General features: G+C 52.7%; 13 protein-coding genes across 13 annotated transcripts; 6 read left to right on the top strand and 7 right to left on the bottom strand.

Annotated features, from left to right (window-relative positions):
• Positions 1-181: 181 nt before the first annotated feature.
• SAICODRAFT_33107 (AB-hydrolase YheT) lies at positions 182-1,423 on the top strand (the record flags this gene model as incomplete). Its single annotated transcript, XM_019168261.1, has 1 exon — positions 182-1,423. One exon carries the CDS (start codon positions 182-184, stop codon positions 1,421-1,423), a length of 1,242 nt encoding a protein of 413 aa, XP_019026848.1.
• Positions 1,424-1,670: 247 nt separating this feature from the next.
• SAICODRAFT_28796 (uncharacterized protein) lies at positions 1,671-2,265 on the bottom strand (the record flags this gene model as incomplete). Its single annotated transcript, XM_019167233.1, has 3 exons — positions 2,047-2,265; positions 1,838-1,989; positions 1,671-1,783 (listed from the first exon to the last, which is right to left on the bottom strand). Exons 1-3 carry the CDS (start codon positions 2,217-2,219, stop codon positions 1,671-1,673), a joined length of 438 nt encoding a protein of 145 aa, XP_019026847.1. The 5' UTR covers positions 2,220-2,265.
• Positions 2,266-2,366: 101 nt separating this feature from the next.
• Positions 2,367-4,931, bottom strand: SAICODRAFT_28795 (urea transporter). Its single transcript, XM_019167232.1, has one exon. The coding sequence runs from the start codon at positions 4,445-4,447 to the stop codon at positions 2,420-2,422; it is 2,028 nt and encodes a 675-aa protein (XP_019026846.1). The 5' UTR covers positions 4,448-4,931; the 3' UTR covers positions 2,367-2,419.
• A 343-nt stretch (positions 4,932-5,274) lies between these two features.
• On the top strand, positions 5,275-7,214 carry SAICODRAFT_63720 (NCA2-domain-containing protein; the record flags this gene model as incomplete). Its single annotated transcript, XM_019170013.1, has 2 exons — positions 5,275-5,484; positions 5,527-7,214. 2 exons carry the CDS (start codon positions 5,275-5,277, stop codon positions 7,132-7,134), a joined length of 1,818 nt encoding a protein of 605 aa, XP_019026845.1. The 3' UTR covers positions 7,135-7,214.
• Positions 7,215-7,765: 551 nt separating this feature from the next.
• Positions 7,766-9,595, bottom strand: SAICODRAFT_39583 (uncharacterized protein; the record flags this gene model as incomplete). Its single annotated transcript, XM_019168615.1, has 1 exon — positions 7,766-9,595. A coding segment is annotated over one exon (1,830 nt), but the record flags the coding sequence as incomplete, so codon positions are not given.
• A 940-nt stretch (positions 9,596-10,535) lies between these two features.
• On the top strand, positions 10,536-11,247 carry SAICODRAFT_150849 (uncharacterized protein). Its single transcript, XM_019165549.1, has one exon. It carries the CDS (start codon positions 10,719-10,721, stop codon positions 11,115-11,117), a length of 399 nt encoding a protein of 132 aa, XP_019026843.1. The 5' UTR covers positions 10,536-10,718; the 3' UTR covers positions 11,118-11,247.
• A 501-nt stretch (positions 11,248-11,748) lies between these two features.
• Positions 11,749-13,683, bottom strand: SAICODRAFT_63719 (MFS general substrate transporter). The gene is made up of 3 exons (XM_019170012.1): positions 12,648-13,683; positions 12,176-12,581; positions 11,749-12,108 (listed from the first exon to the last, which is right to left on the bottom strand). The coding sequence occupies exons 1-3, from the start codon at positions 13,537-13,539 to the stop codon at positions 11,772-11,774; spliced, it is 1,635 nt and encodes a 544-aa protein (XP_019026842.1). The 5' UTR covers positions 13,540-13,683; the 3' UTR covers positions 11,749-11,771.
• A 311-nt stretch (positions 13,684-13,994) lies between these two features.
• SAICODRAFT_28792 (PLP-dependent transferase) lies at positions 13,995-16,044 on the bottom strand. Its single transcript, XM_019167231.1, has one exon. The coding sequence runs from the start codon at positions 16,008-16,010 to the stop codon at positions 14,124-14,126; it is 1,887 nt and encodes a 628-aa protein (XP_019026841.1). The 5' UTR covers positions 16,011-16,044; the 3' UTR covers positions 13,995-14,123.
• A 1,647-nt stretch (positions 16,045-17,691) lies between these two features.
• Positions 17,692-18,288, top strand: SAICODRAFT_16774 (cytidine deaminase-like protein; the record flags this gene model as incomplete). Its single annotated transcript, XM_019165695.1, has 2 exons — positions 17,692-18,039; positions 18,094-18,288. The coding sequence occupies exons 1-2, from the start codon at positions 17,731-17,733 to the stop codon at positions 18,286-18,288; spliced, it is 504 nt and encodes a 167-aa protein (XP_019026840.1). The 5' UTR covers positions 17,692-17,730.
• Positions 18,289-18,355: 67 nt separating this feature from the next.
• SAICODRAFT_52155 (NAD(P)-binding protein) lies at positions 18,356-19,249 on the bottom strand (the record flags this gene model as incomplete). Its single annotated transcript, XM_019169119.1, has 3 exons — positions 18,356-18,787; positions 18,841-19,158; positions 19,214-19,249. 3 exons carry the CDS (start codon positions 19,247-19,249, stop codon positions 18,356-18,358), a joined length of 786 nt encoding a protein of 261 aa, XP_019026839.1.
• Positions 19,250-19,505: 256 nt separating this feature from the next.
• SAICODRAFT_75584 (Adaptor protein complex AP-2 alpha subunit) lies at positions 19,506-22,592 on the top strand (the record flags this gene model as incomplete). The annotated part of the gene is made up of 3 exons (XM_019170989.1): positions 19,506-19,661; positions 19,715-22,249; positions 22,304-22,592. The coding sequence occupies 3 exons, from the start codon at positions 19,509-19,511 to the stop codon at positions 22,388-22,390; spliced, it is 2,775 nt and encodes a 924-aa protein (XP_019026838.1). The 3' UTR covers positions 22,391-22,592.
• Positions 22,593-22,799: 207 nt separating this feature from the next.
• On the top strand, positions 22,800-24,037 carry SAICODRAFT_28790 (uncharacterized protein). Its single transcript, XM_019167230.1, has 4 exons — positions 22,800-22,908; positions 22,967-23,065; positions 23,117-23,215; positions 23,269-24,037. The coding sequence occupies exons 1-4, from the start codon at positions 22,852-22,854 to the stop codon at positions 23,869-23,871; spliced, it is 858 nt and encodes a 285-aa protein (XP_019026837.1). The 5' UTR covers positions 22,800-22,851; the 3' UTR covers positions 23,872-24,037.
• On the bottom strand, positions 23,955-26,182 carry SAICODRAFT_150785 (DUF590-domain-containing protein). The gene has a single exon (XM_019165548.1). The coding sequence runs from the start codon at positions 26,152-26,154 to the stop codon at positions 24,037-24,039; it is 2,118 nt and encodes a 705-aa protein (XP_019026836.1). The 5' UTR covers positions 26,155-26,182; the 3' UTR covers positions 23,955-24,036.
• Between the last annotated feature and the right edge of the window lie 127 nt (positions 26,183-26,309).

Here is a 26,309-nt window from a genome sequence, read left to right as displayed (position 1 = left end):
GCATATGGATCTTTGGGGAACTGTTCATATGTCTGCTGCAGCCGGCATGCAGCGTCATGCGGGAATGTTCACGGACGGTTCGGCCGAGACCATTGGGAACACAACACCATTTGTAAGCTGTCCGGCTTCGACTCGTTAATCCGACCAAGAGCCAGTAACGTCCGTCGGTTCCAGTTCAGCCATGCTCGGCTCTCCAGTCGAACTCCACCACGCTCCTGAAACTGCCTCTCTCCACAACCCCGACTCCACCTCCACCACGACCATCAGCGCCCTCGTCGAGAGCCTTCCTTCACTGAAAAAGCCCTTCAGGCCCACTCCATGGCTGTTCAACGGACACTTACAGACATTCTACGCCGCGCTCGGTAACTTCGAGTGTATCGATCGGGTAGAGTATGCGCGATACCTGTATCCACTCCCAGATGGCGGGACATCGGGTATTGATTTCGTGTTGGATGATGCAGCTGAGGGTGGATCCCATCCTGAACTTCCACCCCGGACGCGGTTCATGACGGAAGAGGAGCGGGACTATACTTCGGACGATTCCAGACCCATGCTCGTCGCACTCCACGGTCTTTCGGGCGGATCGCATGAGTCGTACGTCCGTGCCGTACTGACCGAGATCACGAAAGAGGAAGTGGGGGGACAGCGATGGGCGGCATGCGTGATGAATGCCCGAGGATGCGCCCTCACAAAAGTAACGAGCCCACAATTCATGAATGCCTGCTGGACGGAAGACATCAGACAAGTCATGCTCTTCCTCCGCACCCGCTACCCAAACCGCCGATTTTACGGCGTGGGCTTCAGCCTCGGCGCCAGTATCCTCGCAAACTACCTCGGCGAGGAAGGTCCGAACTCCCCCTTCACCGCAGCGACCGTCCTCTCCTGCCCCTGGGACCTCCAAGCCGGTAACCTCCACCTCCAACGCACCCACCTCGGCCTCGAAATCTACTCCAGAGCAATGTGCAAAAACCTCCAACGCCTCTTCGAGATCCACCTCCCCGCCTTCTCCCTCTCGCCTCACATGCCACCACACCAAATCGAACGCGTCCGGAAAGCTAGGTATCTGCATGAGTTTGATGCGGCGTGTACGAGTAAAATGTTTGGGTATCCGACGGTGACTACGTATTATCGTGATGCGTCATCTGTGCGGAAAGTTTTGAATGTCCGTACACCGCTTTTCGTGCTCCATTCGCTTGATGATCCGATTGCGCCGGGGCAGGCATTGCCGTGGGAGGAGGTGAAGGTTAATCCGTATGTTGTTATGGCGACTACGGCGACTGGGGGGCATCTGACGTGGTATGAAACGTGGGCGCCGGCAAGTGCGAGTGGGAGGAGGTGGTTTGTGAGGCCTGTGGTAGAGTTCTTTAATGCGGTTGAGGAGGGGAAGTGGGAAGTTAAAAAAGAAGACAAGAAGGTTGTGTAGAAGTTCCAACACGATTGGAGTTGACATAGACGGACGAAGACGGAGAGGAGTCACGAACAGCACGATTTGCAGTTGCCAACAGAGATGAAGACATAGCATGCGACAGCATCGATAGACAAAAGACCGATATTATATTGCATTAACCCACAATGAATAAACACGACCTGCGTGAATCAACCATCCAGCGATCCACGTATCAGAGGACACATGAGCGCATTCAACGCATATGCATTAACCAAGCATCACCTTACTGCAAGCTCGAACTGGCAATCGCCTTGATCTTCTCCACCAAATCCTTGAACTTCGCCTTCTGTGCAGCAGTGGGCTGGATGTCAGATTCGTAGAGGCCTGGTGTGCATCCTGTTTCACATTCCTTAGCACGGACATCGACGAGCGGATAAGGGAAGGAAAAACCTTCTGGGCCACCATTTCTCCACTCCAATTCATCTGAGCCGAAGAAGATACTGGTATCAAGACCGTAGATATCCTCTGCACCTCTTGGCTTCTCCGTCGGTAGTCCCGCAAGGACCTCCTTCAGCTCGGACGCGAGGCCATTAATCTGCTCACTGTACGAAGGCGAAGCATTAGCCGATTCTCAAATTTACTATTCGCGGACTTCCTACGCAGAAACTTCGGCAGACTGCTCCTTAAACACCTTCGTCCCCTGCTTCCTCTCCGAACTCTTGATGGATGGTGCACCCTCGCCGGGAGAGGTGATTTCGAGCAAAAGACGGGGTGTTGCGGGCTTGATGCCGCCGCAGATTCCTTCTTGGAGACGGATGTAGAATTGGGTCATGGTTGTTGGTGTTTGTTTTGGGGACGAGGGCTTATCGCGACCCGAAGGTGTGGGTGTGCGATGACGTCGGGTTGGAGGGGCGGGACCCAGACCGTACCGTACTCGAGCTCGGCATTCAAACAGAAACTGTACGGCTTGAAAACGTGTGCGTAAGGGTAAAACACTGTATCTGTATCTTCTGGTATCTATTTAACTACGTTTCATCTCCCACCAAACATATCCTTCTTCATACCCCTACAAAGCACCATGATCGCCTCCCTACTCTCCCAGATTGGCAACAGCACACAAATAAATGCCGCAATAAAGGTCCAAATGATCGAGACGACAACCCATCCCTTGAAGAAGCCCTCGCTGTACTTGTAGTGCGAGAAGAACAGGGGAAGGGGAATGATGACATCGAGGACGAGGGTCATGATGATCGAAGCCCATTTGGCCCAATTGTAGGCGGAGTGAAGGAGGGCCGGGTCGACGTCTTCCTCGAGAAGAGCTTCGGGTTCGGTGGAGGCAAGGACAGTGACGTCTTTCTCGGGCATGGAGGGTTTCTCGTTGATGCCGTTAGGCGACTCGGAACGGGAGTTGCCCTCGGAGTTGACGACGGCAGTGGGGGAAGTAGTCACAACACCTCCGTGGCCCATCTGGATGTTAGAGTTACGACCGATTGCACGGGTAATCTCCCAGTCAAAGTTCTCGGGCTTGAGGAGAGTCAATGTGGTAGACACGATGGCACCAGTACCAATAGCAGCAAGGTTACCGGCAAGAGTGGAGTAGTTGGCTCCAGTAGACGCAACAGTAATTTCGCCATAGTAGCACTTGGCAACAACCAACCACGACGTCAACCCTGCCGTCAATCCAGACAACGCACCAGCAATAGCCGCAATCTTAGGCTGCTTGTTCCATGTCACAGTGTACGCAACAGGGAACACAGCACCACCGATCAACAATCCCATAACAAGGAAGAGCCATCCGAGATCAATACCGGCAGAGTGCCAGATACACGCGAACACAGCCATGACGATCGCGAACACGCCAATCATGATGTGGCTGACCTTGACCAACTCGGGTCCTTCGGCGTTCTTGCGGACGTACATCTTCCAAATGTCGAAAGTGAGGATGGAGGAGACTGCGATCAGTTGGGCGGATGCGGCGGAGGTGACTGCCATGAATAAGCAGAGCAAGAGGGTTCCGGCACCGAGTTTACCCAGGAGGAGGGTAGCGGCCGCCGGAGCGGCAAGACCGGAGGACACCTGGGAGGCGGTAAGGGGGTTGTCGATCGTCAACGCAACGGCTCCGAGACCCATTGTGGTAGCGAAAGCAAAAGGGATGGGGTACCACGCAAGACCACCAAGGAGGTACGCCTTCACGGACGTCTCGGGCTTAGAAGCAATGGCACGCTGCCAGTAACCCTGGTCAAGGAAGACGGTACCAGAACCGGAGCAAAGCTGGATAACACCGAAGATGAGAGCAAAGTTGGACTTGAGGGTCAAGTACGATCCGCCCTCGTTGCCAGCGACTGGGGTGACCTCGGCGGCACGCTCGAGGAGATGCCACATTTCGGAGATGGAACCGATCTTGGAGTCGGCGCCGCCGGTGTAGGTGTGGAAGACGAAGTAGAGGATGACGATGAAGAGGATGACGGTGTGAGAGTAGTCGCACAAGAAGGTAGCACGGAGACCACCGAGGGCGACGTAAATGGCAACAACGATCGGGATCAAGAAGTTGGCAGCGTAGACCGACATACCCGTAATCGCCGACAACACCGCAGATCCACCGAGGAGGAGCTCAGAGGCGACGATGATGTTGGTCATGAGCGCGAAGCAGATGAACACGATGTGAGCCTGGGTACCGTAACGAGTATGAATGATCTCGAGGTACGTGTGAGCCCTTGGCGCATTCTGCTTCGTCTTCACCGCCAGAATCGAAAACCAAATGATCTGCATCGTAGCCCCAGACGCATACCAAAACGGACCCGCAACACCATACTGATAAGCGACCGTTGAAGACTGCAACAGCGTCGCGGCCCAAGTCCAGGCAGAAACGATACCGGAGGCGATGAGGCCGGGTTTGACGGAGCGTGAGGCGGTGTTGAACTCTTCAGAGGAGTGGGTGTTGAAGGATGTGTAACGGTTCTGGACCATGGAGATACAGGCCATGACGGCGGCGAAGAAGAGGCCAACGCCGACGACCATGCCGTAGCCCATGGATTGCTCGAAGACTTGGATCTCGAGCATGATTGTTGTTGATCCTTGTGTGCTGGGAGAAGATGTGACGGATCAGAGGCGGATCAGAAGTCAGAAGTTGTACTCGAAGTTGTTGCTCGAGGTCGTTGGACCCTTGTTGAACGGGATCAGCGTGGGCCTTTTATACCCATGGTCACCCTCCGGATCCTCGTATCCTCGCATCCTCGAGGGTTCATCTCCAAAACTCCAGACTGCGCCTCGAAGAATCAAAGCTCGACGAGCCCTATCCATTAGATAACAGATATCGGCCCCGCTTTCACATGCCCCAAGCGAGTCCCTACCCCCTACAAGCGTCGGCAGTCTCGTATAGTCCGTCGATAAGATACACTCTACTGCAGCTAAAGCAGATCAATATCGTCCTCGAGGTCGGAAGATGTCGGAAAATGTCATGATCGGGAATCCGAGCCTCCGTTCTGCATGACTGTCACGGCTCGTATGGTGGGATTGGCGGCGTACGACCGACGGTTGATCGCATATGTCGGGTATGAAATGTCCTTAATTGGCGTGCGGCGTTGTGCAGCTGCACCATAAAGCTTATCTGGGACTGAGTTTAGCCGGACGCAGGTAGACGTGCTGTATCATGCAGATAATCTCATCCGTAATAATCTCATACAATTCTTCTCTACTTTTGTTCGTAGTGAACTCTTTCAAAAATTTGAGGTGTTTAATCTCGCACGGTTGGTCGCGCTGCAACGCTCATGCAATCTGACGATCATGTACGAAATACGGTACATATCACCAAGCCGTCCAATATCTCAGTCTACGTTACAATCCACGTTACACCTCCAACTGAGCTCAATTGATCAACCAGCTGCAAGATGACACTCGTCACCGACAAGGTTAGGGAGCTGACGAACCAAATCGACCGCATCGCCGCAACCTCATTCGTTGCGTCATTCACGACGGAGCACGCCGAGTCCACCATTCCTCACCTCCAATCCCTCATCCAGAATCTCGAACTCGGAAATGCGCGGAGACTACCGTCACTGGATCATATCTCAAAGACGCTGAGAGCGGCTGAGCCTCCGGTTGCTTCGACGGATGCGACTGTGGAGACGACGCCGACGCAGGATGAGGAGTTGCAGTGGTTGCTTTTGGCACGGTGCGCGATTGTGGTATATGGGACGTTATTGAACAGGTTGTTCGATCAGACGTTGCCGATCTCTCGAGACCTTCTGTATTGGGACCGTGTACTATCAAGTCGGCTATGGACGTCTCTTTACGTAGTACAGACAACACCAGAACGAGTGTACACCCTCGGAAAAGCCGTCTGGGATGAGGCTGTCGAGCAAGGTCACTTAGTCATGGCGCAAAGCCAAGGCCAGAGCCAGTTGGCGTTCTTCACGTCAGCGTTCAGAGGCGCGCTGGGTGATCGTGCCATGTTCCGCAAATTTGCGTTCCCAACACTCCCTAAGGCTACCGACAGTGTCTTAAGCTTGGGCACACTACTAAGAGGTGAGATGAGGGCCAGAAGGAGGAAGTTGAGGAGCGTACGGGAAGTCCAGGCTGCGGGGCTCGGTCTTCTGGTCACCGAATCCTTGGATCTTGGAGATGAAGCGGAATGGAAGCAGAGGCTCGTAACAGGCATCGACTTGATCGAGGATGTACTTCAGCGTTTATCTTCTGCCGATATGCGAGAAGTGGAAGCAGAAGCCGTATTCCCAGGTACACCCGAACGCTCACTCTCCCCCGCCAACACAACTCCCGAAGACCTCCGCCTTCGCCTCCTCCGCATGTGCGATACGCTCCTCCCAACCCAAGCCTCCCACTCCATCTCTCAAACCTCACTCTACGGCTGTCCCTCCGCACTCACCCGCTACTGGCCCCTCGCCTTGACAACTGCTTTGTTCGGGCCGTCTGTGTTGCGGATCCTGCTGAGCCGCCGACAAGCCTTTGATGTTTGGGTGAAGGATATGTACACCACTACTATCGATTTTTGGCATAACTGGGTTCTTCAGCCCCTTGAAAAGATTGTAGGCACGATTCGACATAGTGAGGAGAGTGAGGTTGCGTTAATGTCGAAACGGAGTTTAGGGGCGGATATGGAAAGTTTGGAGAGGATGGTCGTTGATTTCGTCGTTGATGGGCAGCATTTGAGTGGTCCAGAGTTGGAGCTTGTCAGGACACAGGTCAAGCAAGGCGACGTTACCCCTGTACTTCGGGCATACGAAAACGACATACGGAGTCCACTGAAAAACGCAGTCATGGGAACTTTGGTACGGAGTTTGTTAATCCAAATTCAGAAGACGAAGGTGGATGTCGAGGTTGCTATCAGCGGTATCGACCGTCTCCTCAAGAGTCAAGAATTGGTGTTTGGGTTCGTGGGTGTAACGCCGTCGTTGGCGGTATGTTATGTTGTATCGCGTTGGGTTTCGGGGATCTTTTCGCGGAGGTCACAGTTGGCGCAGTCAACGCAGCAGGGCGATATCCGGAAGACGCTCCGTAATGTTGACCGGATTCTTACTTTGGCGAAAGCACATGATAAGCTTCCGTACAAGGACCAGGGATTGTTGCTTTGTGAGGTTCATTTGTTGAGGGAGTATGCAAAGAGATTACCGGAGGATATCAAGGCTGAGTTCCTGGAAGATTTGAGTGACCTTGAAGGGCGAAAGTTGGGCGTGAAGCGACAGAGGCGGACCATCGATAGGATGTGGAGATGTTACGACAAGTGGTTGTGATCAGCATAGAAAAAGTGCGTTTCTTTCACCGCGATCCTTATGTGTTCCAAATACATGAGATTGACCAATGTCAACATGCCAAAATCATACTCTCGTTGTATCATAACAGTATACGTACTATGCATCGCAAATGTTTTCTTCGTCCTCACCAACTTTAGAAGGGCCTCCCCTCCTCTAAATCTCTCGTGTTCCTCCTCTCCCTTCTCTGCCTCCCCGACTTCTCCGCGTCCGAATCACTTTCATCATCATTGTCCCTCACCTGCCTCCTCAGGAGCCCAGTCTTCTCCTCCTGTGCGCTGCCTTTTCTGCCAGAGGAATACATCTGCTCGACGTCGGCCGCAAAGCTATCGTCCATCACGTTTTCGTCATCACTGCTTTCACGCTCGAAGGACTGATTGTCGTGTTGCTCATAGGGACGGCGACCGAGGGTGATATCCAAGCGGGGCGCGCCAGTGTTCAAAGGCGAAGTCGGGGCAAGGACTTGGGAGAACTGCAAAGCCGCCTCGTTCTTCTTGTTTTTCGCCAAGGTCTCCCTCCTAGCGAGATTTGTCGCGCCAGGAGCGGGACTCGAGAAGGGGTTGTTCGACTTCTCCTCCGTCTCGTCGTTCTCCTTCGGGGCCCTAGTTTCCTTGATGATGAACATCGGGTTCTCAGATTCACCCAGAGCGGGGACAGGAGCCGCAGCACCAGGCGCGTACAACCCAACCTTCCTCACAGCCAATACGAGCGCACACATGAACTTGTTCCTCCTCTGCGCCCTCAATGCATCGTTTTGCCAGTTGCTTTTGTGCTTAATAGAAAGCGTCAGATCCATGGATCCGAGCTTGGGGATATCATTGATCTCGATCGACAAGTCCTCGTAGAAGTCACGCTTGTTAGCCTTGAGGAACTGGATCATCTCGTACTGTAACTCATTGATCTCCTCAATTGTGGTAGCGAACGACACCGAAAGTGTAAGAGACTCGAACATCGCACCAGAACGACGAACGTTGTTGACCCACAATGTTCCGAGGATGGAGTTGGGACATTGCACGATCATTCCATCCGATCTCCTGAACCGTGTGTACAGGAGCGCCATCTCAACCACGATATACTTCTGATCCAAGATCACCACACGATCTCCGACGTCGAATGGGTGCTTGTTAAACAAGAAAATAATCGCATTCAACAACTCCGTCCAAGTCCCAGAGAAAGCCCAAGTCATACCGAGGAAGGTAGTAGCATACGTCGTGATGAGGGTCGACAAACTTGTCGACAACATCGCCACCATGATGAAGACATCAATGAATCCCACAACGACAAGGAGTAAATCATCCAATCTACGGACAGCAGACGAGACATCCTTAATTGACCTCGACAACGCATCACGTTCACGCTGGATTTCCTGTACGGCCATAATCATCTCATCCATACTCAAGTCCCCATTCCCGTCTTTATCGAACAACCCAAACGCCTTCTCTGCGTCCTCACGCTTATTGGGTCCCATGATCCTGACGAGATCATCGAGGATGAGTTCATCTCTATCCTCACCATCCGGAATGAAACTCCAAAACAAACGACGAGCGAGCGTAGATGCCTTCTTCGAGGATGCCATAGCATCTACAACGACAGAGTACGGGGAGTCGGGCTTGAAGACTTGTTTTCCGGTGATCTCGCTAGCAACGTTACCGAATGCAGAAGTCGTCTTATCAACCACACGCTTGACATTCTTCTGAAGCTTCTTCGCGTCGCCTTTAGGGTTGGCCTGGAATAGACTCATACGGCTCGAACGTCCGGAGCGGTCAGCATAACCCAACATCGCCTCCTCGGCCTCTGCTTCCATGGTGTAGGTGGGGTACAAGCGGCGAGAGCACTCGTACAAGTTTGCAAGCATGTGCAAGGACCACTTGTTTTCCCTGATCCGATCTTCGTATGACACCTTGGTGAAGTTGACAGCAATGAGCTGAATCATGACCTTCTCAGCCAAGAAGAGCAATGCACCCAACGTAAGAGCAGCGAAGATCCTCGCAATAGTACTCTCCCACTTCTTCGTCGTCGTATCATTCGCAGCCCGTTGATCAGGATTCCTCGTCATAATCGGCAAGAACGTGATATAACTCGTGAAGAACCAACCCAGAATCGTGAGAGGAACCTGCAACGCATCGATGATCATCGCATACTTCCTCGTAGACACAGACACGACACCGATAACGATGTATAACAGACGTGGAAGGAGTTGAGCAACGAGCTTGGTAACGAACGGCGAAACCCACACGACCTCGAGCCAGATGAAAAGCCACACAATCCTCACCCCACCAATCTTCGCATCCTGCGCAACAGTAGCCCCGATAATAATCGGAATAGCAAGCAAGATAGCAAGCGGCAACACCATCAAAAGATATCGCGTGATAACCGAGTACCCATACAACTTATCGTAGAACTGTCCCATCTTGGTGATGCGGTCAGGTTGTGGCTCACCCAATGACGACGATCTCGAATGTCCACGACGGTGAAAACCTTGTCCGGCTTTGTTGAGGGTATCACCACTCTGCATTCTCTTCGGCTGCGGACGTTTCTCGTTCTCGACGGCTGTATCGCTCGTACCCATCCTACGAGCATCCAGACGAGCCTCGGTGGAACTGGTGAACTCGACACCAGGGGTAAGCTCACGGGTCGAAGGGGCGTACGACACAGACGGCGAGTTCGCGGAGAGGTCTTGGAGAGGTATGAAGTCCTCGCGGCGGTAGATATGCTGGCCAGCAGCAGTAGCGGCGACGGGAGGAGAAGTGGGTTGGGGCATGGCCATGGTGGGGTTGTCAGTGTTTGCGAGGTCTTTCGCGGCAAAGTAGTTTGTGTTTGCGGGTGGATCACGGAGGGTGATCGGACTTGAGAGGACTGGTGCAAAACTTGTGTCTGGCTGTGCAACGGCTGGTGGTGGGTTCAACACAGGTGGACGTGGAACTGCTGGTTGAGCTGGTGCAGACGTAGTTGTAGCTGGTGCTGGAGAAGCAGGCTTCGGCCTACTTGCAAAATACGGTGTATCTTCGTAATACCCACCAGTAGGTTTCCTGAACAATCCAGTAGCTGGAGGCTCCGGACGTTGTGGTCCGGTCGAAGGAGAAGAAGGACTCTCGGTCAACGAGATGTTCGTGTAGCCGCTGGTTGAAGTAGCAAGCTGCACGTTCTTCTTTTTTGGAGAGAGCTTGAGTGGTTGGGTATTTGGATCACTGCTTGCCATTTGTACTTGACCTCGGGAACTTCTGTGATTTTCGAGTGCAGCGGGCCAAGGGTTTTAGACTAAAACCTTATGTAAATGACAATAGATTGCTTCACGAAACTATGTCGAGATGAGCGGCCAAGGACGGATGTAAGGAGCGTAAAGGAAGCAGGGCCGTTGAAGCCGTCGATGGTATGGCTTAGACAGGTGGATTTCGTTGGAGGCCGAGGAGGTGAATGGTCTTTGGTGTTTACCTTCGCACCTCGGGGATACGCAGGGGTGCCTTGGCAACCGTGGTCCCGAGATTAACCCGCGGGTGACGTGCATGGGCTTGCTGGTCTAATTATAGCAACAGTCCTGCGTAATTTTGGTGTTGGAACTGAGTTGTATGACATGGACTCTGGTTGTTGGGGATCTCGTTCATGGCTGGAGTGCTTGCGTTCTCTGTTCCGGAGCATCTGGTCCAAGTGGACATGCCTTGGGTCAGCTGCAATTAGCCAGGTTTACTGTCACGACAACATCAGGTTCCATGCGATGTGATGAAAAGGCGCATCCTATGATCATGGCAGGTGATGCAAGTGAACATTTCATAACGTTCTTCTCCAAAAAGCTTGCTTCATATCCCAAACGACCGCGATCAAGTCAGTTCATCGCTAGACACAATGAGCAGAATTCCTCACAATTCCTCATTATACGCCATTGTTCGTGGACCATACCTGGTACGACAGTATTCTCCTCAACCAACTGTAAATGTAACGACGGTATCTCGGGTATCATATCATCATGATCTTCTCAAAGTCACTCCAAGTCCTCGCCCGTGCACATGATCACTTATCGTTCTTCCCCGAACTGGGACAAAAGTCCTTATGAGCACCGCAGTCACATTGTCCTGTACGCCAGGTTCAGTAACATGTTTCGAATACCTGAACACCTGGCATACCGGGACCGCAAGTACACCCTTTCAAGACCCCACCACAGGTACAATGTGCGTAGGCACTCAAAGCACAACTTTGTTTGTGGACGCCGCAAGAGCACTTTTCTGGAAGACTATGTGTGAGCACATACGCTCAACCTATCACAGCTGCAGTGGGCCACGAAACCCCTCATGCTTTGCATACCTGGACGACACTCGCAAGCATCATGCTCCGCTCCACACGAACAAGGATCCATTGGACCCGCTTGCGTCGCGTTCGACGTAACATGCATGTTCATCTCAGCAGTCGTCGCCATTTGGTTTGATGTTCCCAGGTCTTTGTCAGCCATCTCGTAGCAGAACTTGGTGGTACCGGCGATGCCATCGTTTGGGAGTCACGAGCGCTTTTTCCGTCACATGCATGGTACACCGTGGGAAACAATAGACCGCGGGTGGCCTCGCAAAAGTTGGTTCAGATAAAAACAAGAAAAACAAGAAAAACACCAAGCCAAATCGACCTGTCACTCTCTAGATATGCGCAGGCCGCCCATGCTCCGTGGGACTTCCAGGCCCATTCCCATTGCATCCACCCTTTGCCCTCCTCGCCTCCATAACCTCCTCATAATCAACCAAATCCGCATCCCTCTCCTTCGTCTCTGGGATCAAGAACGTAAAGGCAGCACCGAGAATCATACATGCAAAGAAAATCCACAAGATCTTGGGGATGCCGATTTTGCCTTGAAGGTAGTTGAAGACGAGGGCGGCGAAGACTGCGCCGACTTTGCCGCAGGCGGCGGAGAGGCCGTGGGCGAAGCCTTTGACGCGCGAGGGGAAGACTTCGGCGGGGATGATGAAGGTTGTTGCACTGGGTGAGGGGTTAGCATAGAGTCTGTGAAGAGGGAAGAAAGAGGAGGTGTGAGGAGGTGACTTACTTGGCGCCAAAATTGAAGAAGAACTGTGCGAGGGCGAAAAGAGCGACGTGACCACCAGTACTAAGCGAATTCCACTTTCCAGCAAGAATCGCAAAAAACAACGCACACAACAAGAAACCCTGCACCTGAATCCAACGACGTCCCAATATCTCAATGAACGCAATCGTGAACCAATACCCGGGGACATACCCAGCAGCCGAGATAATGAGGTTACCAATAGCGTTACGCATGAGCTTGTGCCACTCGTTGTTACCAGTGTTAAACCCGATCTCGGCGAGGATAACGGATTGGTTGAGGTTGACACCGTAGAAGGCAATGTCGAGGAGGAACCAGGTGACGGTTGTGCCGATCAAGATCTTCGCGTGGCGCCATTCAGAGAAGTAAGTGAAGAAGACGTTCCATTTGGCTCGTGAGGTGGGGGAAGGAGCGAGGTCGATGGTCCCGCCGATGGCTTGGCCGGTTCCGGCTTCACGGGGGAGGGAACCGTCTTGCTGGAGGTCGCCGTCGACATTGGCTGCGACGCCGGTGTTCATCTTTTCGGGGGCGGGGTGCTTTTGGTAGTCGATTGAGCCAGTCTCTGAGCTTGAGAGAGATTGGCTCTCGGTAAACTTCTTCGATTCCGGCATGGTGAGACGCTGGTAGATGGTCAAAAAGGACGGTACGAGGGCGACACCGAACTGGATACGCCAAACAGCATCGAGCTGGTTATACTCCCCACGGTCTTGAAGAGCAGGTTTAAAGCACGCCAAAACGATGATAGTGACGATAGAACCAGCAAGGTTACCCCAACCCTGGAAAGAAAAGATCCAGGCGAGCATCTGCCCACGGCGCTTCAAATTCGCACGCTCGGATGTGACAGCGGCGGACATAGGGTAATCACCACCAATTCCAATACCCATAAGAACACGGAAGATGAAGATCCAGATCATCTTTTTGCCACCACCAGGGATAGAGTTAGGAAGCGAGATGACGAGAATCGTGCCGATTATACAAATAATGAGTTCCTTGCCGTACACGTATTTGCGACCGAACATGTCGCCCAAGAAGCCAAAAGAAAGTTGACCAAAGATGTTACCAATGTTGGCACCAGCCGAAACGAGACCACGAAGGCCGGCAGGGTAAGAGGTTCCATGCCAGTATTCGTACTGAAAGATGGGTTGGACGAGGTTGATGATGAACAGATCGTACGCATCGAGGAAAAAACCGGTACCGGCGACGGAAAGAAGCTTGACTTCGGGCCAGTTGAGACCCAAAAAAGAACGTGTTTTCCTGAGTTCGAGACGCTCGTACTCGGCAAGAGTGAGGCCAGCAGCCTCGGCTTGTTGCTTACGCGCTTGGGTCGCACCTTCTTCGATCCACTTCATTGCAGCTGGATGTGATGAGAAGCTTATGGAAGCGCAGGTTCACAGAATCAGGAGGAAGGAAACGGGCAGATATAGATAAGAGGGGAAGGATGGGATGGTGGGTTTAGGCGAGAGGAGGGCATGACTACCGATCGGCAATATTGGAAACCTCTCGTCAGTATGTTGCGACGCCAGTGACGCACTTTGAGGTGTTTTTGCCAGTGGCAGTGAGAGACTCGGCTGCAGCAGCTTTTCATATGTTAACGCTCATGACGGACCGTAAGATCTAGATGGGGTTCAGACCCAATTTCTGTGCAGGTGCGCGTCTCGTACAACATTGAGCCCGACCGGAAGCTGAGGCATTTTTGACATGCCGTGCGCCGAACGCTTTTAACACCGTCTCACACACACGTCCATAGAGAATAGAATACATCGAACATCCGCTGTTCTGTCCAATTTGCCTTGCTTGCTAATTATGCTCGTATTATTGGGCGTGTTAAGACGGCCCCGCCAAGTGTACCCATACACAGTTGAATGTCACAAACGCCCAGCCTATCCCATTTCATATCTTAATCACCGCTTCCGTCCATCTCATCCCCTTCGTATCATACACCGACACCCCCGTACGGCCTTTCTCCTTCCTCCTCGGCTGCGACAGGATCACACGTGCAAAACAAGTTCAAGTCACCGTACGCATCATCCAATCGTCCCACGCTCGGCCAAAACTTCTTCTCCTGCAGCCACGGTAATGGATACGCAGCACGTTCTCTCGAATAGCTGCGATCCTTCCATTCGCCAACCAACAAATCGCGCTGAGTGTGTGGAGAGTTCTTGAGAAGGTTGCTATCACGTGGCTGCTCGTCACGCTCGATCTCGGCGATTTCCTCTCGGATCGCAATCAAGGCATCGCAGTATCTGTCCAACTCTGCCAATGATTCTGATTCGGTGGGCTCAATCATCAGGGTGTTCGCAACGGGCCAGCTCATCGTGGGAGCGTGGAAGCCGTAGTCCTGCAACCTCTTCGCAATATCAACCGCCTCGATTCCAGCTGACGCCTTGAACCCACGAACATCGAGGATGAACTCGTGAGCCACCATCCCGTGTTCGTTGGTGTAGAGAATCTTATAGTGCTCAGCCAGCCTCTTTGCCATGTAGTTCGCACTCAACAAGGCGATCTTGGTAGCGTGCGTAAGACCATTCGCACCCATCATCTTGATGTAACTCCAGCTGATAGGTAAGATTCCTGCACTTCCCCACGGTGCAGCGGCGACCGGAGGAACTCCCTTCTCACCTACACCCGTCGACACAATGGGGTGCTCCATCAAGTAGGGCTGGAGGTGTGCCTTGACACCGATGGGTCCAACACCAGGTCCGCCTCCTCCATGCGGAATACAGAATGTCTTGTGCAGGTTCAAATGACAAACATCCGCTCCGATCTCCCCAGGCGAACACAACCCAATCTGCGCATTCATGTTCGCACCATCCATGTATACCTGTCCTCCATTCTTATGGATAATCTCACACGCTTCCTTTACCCGGGGTTCGAAGACTCCGAAGGTGGAGGGGTAAGTGACCATGAACGCCGCCAAAGAATCCTTGTGCTTCTCGGCTTTGGAAGCGAGGTCAGACATGTCGAGGTTACCGTCTTTGTCGCACTTGACGGGGACGACGCGAAGACCACACATGGCGGCTGAGGCAGGGTTTGTGCCGTGTGCAGAGACCGGGATGAGACAGACGTCGCGGTGGCCTTGGCCTTGAGCATCGAGGTAGGCGCGGATCACGCGGAGACCGGCGTACTCTCCCTGTGCACCAGAGTTGGGTTGCAAACTCACTGCGTCGAATCCAGTGATTTCGCTCAAGTCCTTTTCGAGCTCCGAAATAAGCTCAGCATAGCCCTGAGCCTGGTCCTTCGGTACGAAGGGGTGCAGGTTCATGAACTCTGGCTTGGAGAGTGCCAGCATTTCGGAGGTCGCGTTGAGCTTCATGGTGCAAGACCCAAGGGGAATCATGGAGTGCGTAAGCGAGAGATCCTTGGATTGAAGGTGGTGCATGTACCGGAGAAGCTCGGTTTCGGAGCCGTATGTGTTGAAGACCGGTTGTTGAAGGACTTTACCACTGCGTTGAAACGCCTCGGGAAGCGGTTTGGGTCCATTCATTGCTTGGGCGATCTCAGAGGCCATCTGGTTGCAACCAAACAATCGGAGAAGGTCGTTCACGTCGGCTTCTGTGACGGTCTCGTCCAACGTGATACCGACGGTGTTCTCAGTAGAGTGTTTCCTGAAGTTGATGCCCTGCTCCTCGGCCTTTTTCAGGAGCGCCTCCCTGTCCTTCACTCGGATAGTGAGTGTGTCAAAGAACAATCCACTGCCCTGCACGTCCCCGGCATCGCCTTTCTGGATCCCCTCAGCAAGGACCTGTGTCATCCCCCTGATCCTCTCCGCGATCTGCTTCAACCCCACCGGCCCATGATAGACGGCATACATGGCCGCCATATTAGCCAAGAGCGCCTGCGCGGTACAAATATTCGAAGTGGCTTTTTCGCGACGGATATGCTGTTCGCGGGTCTGGAGCGCGAGACGGAGTGCACGACGTCCACTCGTGTCCTTGGAGACACCGACGAGGCGACCAGGCATGCGGCGTTTGTATTCGTCTGAACAGGCGAGGAAGGCCGCGTGGGGTCCACCATACGCCATTGGTATACCGAAATTTTGGGAGCTGCCGAGGAGGATGGAGGCTGGTGGTGGCTTTAGGAGGGTCAATGCCAGTAGGTTCGTAGCAGCCAAGAGAGGGGTCTTGTCACCCAACTTCTCCTTCAAGGGGGTATAGTCGATGATTTGGCCATTGGTATCGGGGTATTGGACCAAAACACCAACTAGGTGCTCCGAGGACGATTGTGAGTGATCCTTGAGATCGGAAAGTGCATTGCCAACACGAACTTGAACGCCAAGATCGTGCGCGCGGGCTTGGACGACATTGATAGTCTGCGGATGGCAGTTTGCGTCGACGAAGAAAACAATCTTTTTGGAGTCGCTCTTCTTCATTTTAGGAAGGGCGGTTGACACACACATCGCCATACCTTCAGCCGCGGCTGTGGCTTCATCCAGTAAACTGGCGTTACTGATGCTGAGACCAGTAAGTTCAGAAACCAAGGTTTGCCAATTCAAGAGTCCTTCCAATCGACCCTGAGAGATCTCGGCTTGGTATGGGGTATACTGGGTGTACCACGCAGGGTTCTCCAGGATATTGCGAGTGATGGGAGCAGGCGTGATGGAGCCCGTATAGCCCATTCCGATATACGAGCGATTGACCTTATTTTTATCAGCCAGCTCGTCGAGACGTTTGTGTAATTCCCGTTCTGAGAGTGGTTCGGAGATCTTGAGATCGCGGGAGGAGAGCACAGAGGGCGGAATGGTAGTCTTGATAAACTCATCAAAGTTTTCAAAGCCGAGCTTCTTCAGCATTTTCTCCGAGTTTGAGGATTCGTGCGGGCCGATATGGCGCCTGGCAAAGGTATCGAGAGGAGCGAAGATGTTTTTCTTCGTTGGTGCATCGGTGACTGTGGATTGAGTTGAATGGAGGTACGTGCGGCGGAACACCGGAAGAGCTGTCTTACGGGCATTGAGCACGCTCAATTGCAAAGCAGCTGGACGAGCAGCGGCTCTCAAAGTGACGGCACGTCCTCTGATAACTGGCAGCATCATTGGGGAATGAATGCTCTGGTATTGTGTTTTGCAAGATCTCAGGTGTGGACCCGGGTTCGTACGTATGCGGGCGCGTTAGCGTCGGGTATGCGCACGGCGATAACCTTAGATTTCGAACGACTCGGGAGAGGGGGGTTGTGAGAGGTCTCCTCGGACAAGACCAGGAGTGAATGCCGTTGATGCCCCGGGGTTCAGCGAAGAGTTTGGCAGTCGATGAGACGATGAGAGAGGGGGAGAGCGGCACACGGACCAGTTTTAACTTTCTCTCTATCGCATAACCGGCCGGTACTCGGTGGAGGACTCAGTGGAATCGCACAAAAAATTATTTGAGGCGGAAAAACCACGACAGAGCTGGATGACCCGGAGACGGCAGATGGCAGATGACAGCTGCCGGTACAGGGGGTGCCAGCCCTTCGGGTCACTCGGCTGTCGGCTGTTCTGTTTAGCCAAGAGAAATCGTCCCCGTAGAAATAACAAGTTCATCTGATCCCCTCCAAGGTTCCCTATCATCATGCCTCTCACCGACGACGACCGTGAATTCCTCAAAGTCGCCTACGACCAAGCCCTCCTCTCCTACCAAACAGACGGCATACCCATCGGCGCAGCCCTCGTCCAACACACCCCTGACGGCCCCAAACTCCTCGGCGTGGGACATAACAAGCGCGAGCAGAAGGGATCACCGATTTTGCATGGTGAGACGGATTGTTTGCAGAATATTGGGAGGTTGAAGGCGGAGGTGTATAGGGAGTGTACGATGTATACGACGTTGAGTCCGTGTCTCATGTGTACGGGGAGTGTGTTGTTGTATCGTATTCCACGGGTGTGTTCTGGATATAATTATTCAAATGAATCGGGCTAATGTTCCGGCATACAGATCGTCATCGGCGAGAACAAGCACTATATGGGAGGAGAGGCCCTGCTCAAGGAGCATGGTGTGGAGGTCATTGTGGCCGACGATCCAGAATGCACAGAGTTGTTCGAGAAATTCGAGAAAGAGAAGCCAGAATTGTGGAACGAGGACATCGGAGAGCCCGACGGAAGCACGGTGCGCGAGATCAAGAAGGCCTAAACTCTGGATATCATTGATATAGTATCATACATTCCTCCAATCTTCACCTGTGGTAGCATGGTGCTCACTACTTCCTGTGCATAGCACCAGCTCCGGCCTGGTGGCTAGGGAACAAGAGCATGTCAGCAACGACAACATTCTGCCTCCTCCCACACGCAAACACAATACATTCCGCAATGTCCTCCGGCGTCAAAGGCTCAACCCCCTCATAGACCTTATCAGCCTTCTCCTTATCCCCCTTAAACCTGACCACACTGAACTCGGTCAACACCTGCCCGGGATCAACATTCATCACACGAAGACGAGTGGAGATGAGTTCGCGGCGAAGAGAATCGGAGAATGAACGGACGGCGGCTTTGGTTGCGCAGTAGATTGAGCCACCGGCGTAGGGTTCTCGGCCGGCGATGGAGCCGATGTTGACGATGTCGCCTTTGTCTTTTGGGAGCATGATCTTGGAGATGATGGTTTGGGTCATTTGGATGAGGCCGATGACGTTGGTCTGTAAGAAGTATTAGTGAATGTATTTCTGTCCGTTGAAGTATACGCTCTTACGTTGATCATTCCTGTGACGTCTTCTTCGGCGATTGAGCCGACTTTGTCCATGCCGTGAACGAAACCGGCGTTGTTGACGAGGACGTCAATGTCCCTGAACTCTTCAGGCAAGGCGTCGACGAAGCCGTTCACCTCCTTGAGGTTGGAGACGTCGAGCTTGACGGCATGGACCTTGGTTCCCTGGAACTGCGATTCGATGTCTTTCGCAATAGCTTGAAGAGTCTCGAGGCGACGAGCGGTGAGGATGAGCTTGAGGTTGGAAGCAGTCTGGGCAAATTCGTAGGCGGTAGCTTTTCCGATACCTGACGAGCCACCGGTCTGTTTGTCATTGAATGTCAGCCATCCGTAGTATGAGCGGGATCCAACCACTAACAATCAGGATCGTCTTTCCAGTCAAGTTCTTGCTCATGTTAGTGGAGTAGAGTCGTGTCAAGCGAGAGAGTGGAGAAGTGTTTGTGAGCAATGCCTTTACGGTCCTGAGCATCCAATTGCTACAGATCAATGGTGGTCGAGGAGGGATTTCGGAATGGCGGGTCGCGGATCCAGGATCCCCGCGCGCGGCTGCTCTGTAGCTGGTGTGAGTCGTTCAGGGGCACCACATACGGCCAGCGTACCGTAACACGTCGCACTGAGCATTCATCCAGGATTGACCAGCCATCATGTCGTCGATGCGTGGTCTTGTCGTCTTCATCTCGGATCTGAGAAATGCGAGAGTACGCGAATTGGAAGAGAAGCGAATCAATAAGGAGCTGGCCAATATTCGGTCAAAGTTTAAGGAAGCGAAGTTGGATGGGTATCAGCGGAAGAAATATGTTTGTAAGGTAGGGTGGACGGGTTGACAGAGGCATTCGAGCTCTGCTAATCTGCCATACAGTTGCTCTATATCTACATCCTTGGCTGGGATGTCTCCTTCGGTCATTTGGAGGCAGTCACCCTCGTGTCCTCCTCGAAATACTCAGAAAAGCAGATCGGATACCTCGCCGTCACGCTCATGCTCCACGAAAACCACGAACTCCTGCACCTCGTCATCAACTCCATCAAGAAAGATCTCGACGTAAACAGCGAACTGTTCAATTGCCTTGCCCTTCACGCCATCGCGAACGTCGGAAGTAAGGAAATGGCGGAGGTGTTGAGTCCGGATGTACACCGACTACTTATCTCACCGACGAGTAAGCCGTTTGTGAAGAAGAAGGCTGCTCTTACATTACTCAGACTATACCGGAAATACCCAGGGATTATCCAGCCCTCGTGGGTAGAGCGCATCATTGCCATCATGGATGACCCGGATCTTGGTGTGACGTTGTCCGTGTCTTCGCTCGTGCTAGCATTGGTACAGGATAGCCCGGAGTTGTGGCAAGCGAGTTTGGTCAAGGCTGCTGGACGACTATACAGACTCGTTGTGAAGCGGGAATATTCGGAGGAGTACCTGTACTACAATGTACCAATCCCGTGGTTGCAAGTCAAGCTTTTGCGGTTGCTTCAGTATTACCCGCCATCAGATGACCCAACAGTCCAGAAACTTATCGGCAAATCACTCCAGAGAATCCTCGACACGGCGTCAGAACCGCAGAAGAACGTACAGCAGAACAATGCGCAAAACGCAATTCTCTTCGAAGCTATCAACCTTTCCATTCACCTTTCATCTGCGCCATCATCTCAGGAGTACTTGGCGCAATGCACGGCATTACTCGGCAAGTTCATTTCGAGCAGGGAGACGAATGTGAGGTATTTGGGATTGGAGACGATGACGCACTTGGCATCAACCTTGGAGGATTTGAGACCGCTGCAGAAGCACCAGGCTACTATCATTCAGTCATTACGGGATCGAGATATTTCTGTCAGACGGCGAGGACTGGATTTGTTGTACAGCATGTGCGATTCGTCGAACGCACAGGTTGTCGTAGCGGAATTGTTGAGGTATTTGCAAAGCGCGGATTATTCTATCCGCGAGGAGATGGTTTTGAAGATCGCAATCTTGACGGAGAAGTTTGCAACGGACGCGACGTGGTACATCGACATCACTCTGCAATTGCTAAGTTTTGCAGGAGATTATGTCAGTGACGAGGTTTGGGAACGTGTCGTGCAGATCGTGACGAATAATGAGGAGTTGCAGGAGTATGCCGCTATGACGGTATTGCAGCACCTCAAGAGTCCAGCATGTCATGAGAGCTTGGTAAGAGTTGGTGGATACATCTTGGGTGAGTACGGGCATTTGATCGCCAACACACCTGGTTCGGCACCTATTGATCAGTTTAATGCGGTTCATTCCAAGTTCGCGGTGTGCTCCCCGGGGACGAGGGCAATGTTGTTGAGCACGTATGTCAAGTTCATCAACTTGTTTCCGGAGATCAAGCATGTGTGCATGAAAGTGTTCAACACGTATAGCAAGAGCATCGATGCGGAGTTACAGCAGAGGGCGTGTGAGTATCTGGCGTTGGTTTCCATGCCTACCGATGATCTGATGCAAACTGTGTTGGAGGAGATGCCACCATTTCCGGAACGACAGAGTGCATTGTTGAAGCGATTGCATGGAAAGACTGGCGAGACGGAGGATAAACGCATCTGGGTCTTGGGTGGGAAGGACGCGAGCAACGAGAAGGAAGCTCTGAAGTTGAATTTGAGCGGTGTGCAGAAGAGGACGGAGGCGAACGGAAACGCGACGTCGCCTGGGCAGGAGTTGGTGATGAGTGGTTTGGATATGAATAGTCCGGTGAATTTGGCTGCGCCATTGTTCCCGAACTTGGCTAGCGCGGCGCATCTCAGTCCTGGGTGGGAGGAAGGGTATTACTCTCTTCTGTCACGGAATGAGGGTGTTTTATATGAGGATGAGCAGATTCAGATTGGGTGGCGGTCGGAGTTTCATGGGCCGTTGGGACGTGTGGCGTTGTATTTTGGAAACAAGACGACGGCGACATACCAGTCTCTTACTTCAACGGTGGAGAACCCTGATAAGAGTGCCTTGTCGATCACTAGCCCGCATTTGCCGAGTACGACTCTGCCAGCGGAGGGACAGACGCAGCAGATGCTCAACGTTGAGTGCTTGGGTGTCTTCCGCGAGGCACCTACGATTCGAATTTCGTATCTTGCGGGTGCGTTACAGGCAGTAACGCTCAAACTCCCCGTCACGCTCAACAAATTCATCGAGCCTGCTCAACTTGGCGCGGATGACTTCTTCCCACGATGGAAGCAGATCGGCGGTGGTGAGCGCGAGGCACAAAAGATTTTCAGTCCCGTCTCTGGCGAACGCATTGACTTGGCTAGAAACAGGAGATTGGTCGAGGGATTGAGGTGGGCAGTGTTGGATGGTGTCGATCAGAACCCGAAGAATATCGTTGGTGCTGGTGTGTTGCATAGCAAGACCGGAAAGATTGGTGTGTTGATGAGGTTGGAGCCGAATATGGATCAGAACGTAGGTATCCCTTCTTGCAGCAGTGAAATGTGGCATGCTAACGATGACTCACAGTTATTCCGGTGCACGATTAGAGCGACGAATGAGGCTGTTCCGAAAACGTTGAAGGATGTTGTGTTGGATGCCATGAAGGCTTATTAAGTGTGGGGAGGAGGTTCAAGGTAGCAAGGACCAGTCAAAAATACTCGGAGTTTATTTAGGCGCATATTAGGATACCAGGATTCTCAACCGTTCACTCGTTTTGTTCCGTTGTCCGCGCTTGTATATGGCTGTTGGCAAATCGCCTTTCCTACTGCAAAACTGGGCATAGCGACATGAATGAAAAGGGCAAATTGCAGGAGGTGGAGCTACCCACTATTTATAACAATATGTAAATAGCATTCGAGAGCCTGGCTTTGCAGATCTGCCTCCAAAATTATCGCAGTATTATTTAGACCAATGTTTGCGACGTTTCCACCACCATGATGAGATGGGTCCGCGATTGGCTGGTGCAGGTTCCCTACGCATTCAAGCGCGCCACCCTATATGACCTACAGGAAATAAGGTTTGGAGCCATCCTGCAAAGAACAACAAGGAAGATTGTAACATCCCTAAAGACTACAATGGCCGACGTTGAGAAGCAAACTTGTGCGTGTGGTGGTGAGGTTACGCAGTGTTCCGTGAGTTCTTGCCTACTCTGTCGTTCGTTGTGACGTGCCTATCTAACGGATCGATCAGTGCGCTCCTGGAAAGTGCAACTGCGCTTCCTGTTCCAAGCCTGGTCCTCATGACCAGGCTCAGACCTGTGGATGTGGTGGTGATGTGAAGCAGTGCTCTGTAAGCTACCTACGTCCTCATGCTACTTGACCAACTGCTGACCATGTGTAGTGCGAGCCTGGAAAGTGCAGTTGTTCGTCTTGCTCCAAGCCTGGTCCCCACGACGAGGCCCAGACTTGTGGATGCAGCGGTGATGTGAAGGAGTGCACGGTAAGTTTACAATACACACATCATGAGACCCTGATCTGACTTTTTATCTACAGTGCGAACCCGGAAAGTGCTCCTGCGCATCCTGCGCCAAGCTCGGCCCTCACAACGCCCAAACTGCTCCCCGCAAGCTTACCGAAGCTCAGACCTGCGGTTGTGGAGGTGCCGTGACTGCCTGCACCTGCGAGCCTGGCAAGTGCTCTTGTGCGTCCTGCGCGAAGGAGGGACCCAAGTCTAGCGGCGTTGCTACGTGCTCTTGCGGAAAGTGCCCTGCTGGTCAGTGCTCTTGCTCTCGTGCTGCCACCGAGAACGCGCCTGTGAGCGGATCTGCATGTGCTTGTGGTCTTCGTGCCTCTGGCGCGTGCACCTGTGGTGGGGAGTCCGGAAAGGCCTGTTGCGGTGGAAAGGGACAGTCAGCGAGCTGCAGTGGTCCTAGGTGTAGCTGTGGTGAGAAGCCCGCTCAGGCTTGTGCGTGCTCCAAGGCTACTTCCGAGAACACTGCTTTGTCGCCTGAGGAGTCTTGTGCATGCGGTGCCAGGGCCAAGGGTCAGTGCAACTGCAAGATGGCTGCAGAGGGTGTTGTCGGCTCATCCGGCAAGTGTGTTGGGTGTGGTATGGAGGGTGGTGCTCACTCTTCCGAGTGCGCATGCGCTGCTTAAGAGTGGTGGATGCGGCCGAGTACCGTGGTGGTTATATTGTTCTTCACTTATTCATTCACTCGTTGATTAATCCATTAATACAATCGTATCGTTATTCGTTAGAATGAGGAAAACCGCAGGTTATTCATCGTATAAGCCCCAGGCTAGCATTCACCTTGACGTGAATCATGCTGTCTTCTTGTTCTCGCTCACCATACACCCTTTCGCACGTTGTAAGACACCTTCAACACCACTATCCATTCTCCAAAAAGCACCCATGTCCTCCTCCTGCGCGGCTGCCTCACCCAATTTCTTGTCACCGGCAGAAGCAGCTTGTTCACCAATCAGCTGTCTGAGGTACTCCGTCCGAACCTTGTACTTCTCCCCGTCCAACTGGCGTTGCCCTTGCGGAGGTACAGCTTTCAGAATGTGACGAACCACAAATCTCGTACCCAACCAAAGATTCTCAGCAAAGAGAACAATACCCAGTGTACCGAGGATAGATGCATCCCGCGGATGAGCGCCAGTACGGAAGATGCTGATGAGGGAAGACGTGGTGATGGAGCCCAACCAGCTAACGAATGCCAGGTGCTCAACCCAAGGACCAATGGAGTCAGCCCGTTCAGGGACGGGACGCCGGTATCCAACGCACAGCTTCGCAGCATCTGAGCGGAGCTCGACCCAGTTGTTGATGAGGAAACAGACTGGGGCAAGTGGCCATACTGGGGAAAACAACACCACGAAGCCAAACTGGATAACGATCTCAGCGTAGTCCCCGTAAATCTCGTACTCGTCTAATGCAGCCTCTTCTTTGACACGGTTCAGTGTCATTTCTTCCACCGTGCCTCGACGTTCGAGGGTCGGCCGTGCTGGAGCCCTGCGGTACTTACTTCGAAGGTGCTTAGCTTCGTTGAAGATGAGCTTGGTGATGAACGGAACGACAAGCTCTAGGGCGAAATTGACAAGGTTGTTGGTGATTGACATGTAACGCATCTGATTGACAAGCCTGCCGCTGTTGATCTGGAAGGTCGGGCCGGCACCTGTCGCTTTCTCCGTGAACTTGGTCGAGGTCTGGAAGAGGTTGAGAAAGTCCAGTTTCGGGACGATGAGATCACCGAATGGGAGGTAGACGTAAGCCGTAATGAACAAGCTCATGTAGCTCGTAAGCATGTTCAGGGCGAAGATCTTATTGGTAAAGGATTGTTCATACGAGGAATCTGTCTCATGGTTCTCGAACATCGTGACCTTCTTTGATGCCGACCGATACGACTTAGACAGGAAGGGAACAACGGTGCTAAACAGGACAGTTGGCAGGTAGATGAGCACGTTCTTGCCCGGCCCGTCGTACACTTCGTTGATGAGAATCTCGGTGGCAACAATGCTCATGATTGCGGCTGCCAAGGTGATGGCTGCGACAAAACCGATAGGAACACTGAGCAATTGGCGGAGAATCCTCTTCCCGACTGGAAATACGGGAACGTCTTCACCCGTATAAGGGTCTGTGACGGTTTTATCCCCGTTGAATGCTGCACGACGGTGCTCCAGCTTAGCACACCCGTGCACACCCCAGCGCACAGCCAAGTTCGTCTCCTTTCTCCTCCACATCTCCACGAACACGATCGACCACGAACCGAGGACCAGTGAGTATATGATAGAATACTGGGGTAGGAAGAAGTGGGCAATGACACCAACGACGGCAGGGACACCGAGGAAAAGGAAGTAAACTTGCGTAAATGCAAACAAGAATGCGACCTTTTCTCCGAAGTTGTCCTTGAGGATCGTCAAGCTTGAGTCGGAGATAATGCCGCGCTTTGACCATGCGGCTAACCAGCTTTGCCCAAAGACCGGATCATGAATAGGGAAGATGCTCGCAACGAGATCCCATTCACCGACGTTAGGTGTAATACCCACACCGCCCTCAGCAGCAGGAATCGTGAGAATAGCGTGCACTAAGCGCAGCCGTTCCGCAGGCGTCATTGGCTCTGCCGAAATTGAATCCTTCGTCTCCTCGACGGGTGCAGCAATCCTGATCCCAGCTAGCCAGTCCTTGACTCTGGAAGTGTATGCTTCCGATTGAAGCTTTGATGTGGGACAGCGAACCATTACGAGAACTGCACTGTTATCCCCAACCTCGCATTTCACTCTCATACCGACATCAACTATTCTTCTGACTAGTCGCTCGAGCTGAGCCGCAGTTCTTTGACGAGAAGATGGATCAGGGCGGAAGAGGATGACGTAGTCAGGAGCAGTCTCGCCGGAGAGACCAGGCATTGAGGTCAATGCTTCGCTCAATGGGCGAGCCATTGTGTTTATCTGGAGGTTTGTCGGACAGCTGCTCTTGTCCATATGACGTTGGGCGCATGAGCGCGCAGATCCAACCTCGGCCGTGGCAAGTACGCGTGCGGGACAGCATCTTGTGAATTAAAGCAACATTTCGAGTTCGTGTTTTAATCGTCGAT

The sequence above is a fragment of the Saitoella complicata genome, assembly GCF_001661265.1.
Source record: "Saitoella complicata NRRL Y-17804 unplaced genomic scaffold SAICOscaffold_2, whole genome shotgun sequence".
NCBI lineage: Eukaryota > Fungi > Ascomycota > Saitoellomycetes > Saitoellales > Saitoellaceae > Saitoella > Saitoella complicata.
This window is presented reverse-complemented; position numbering and strand designations above follow the sequence as displayed.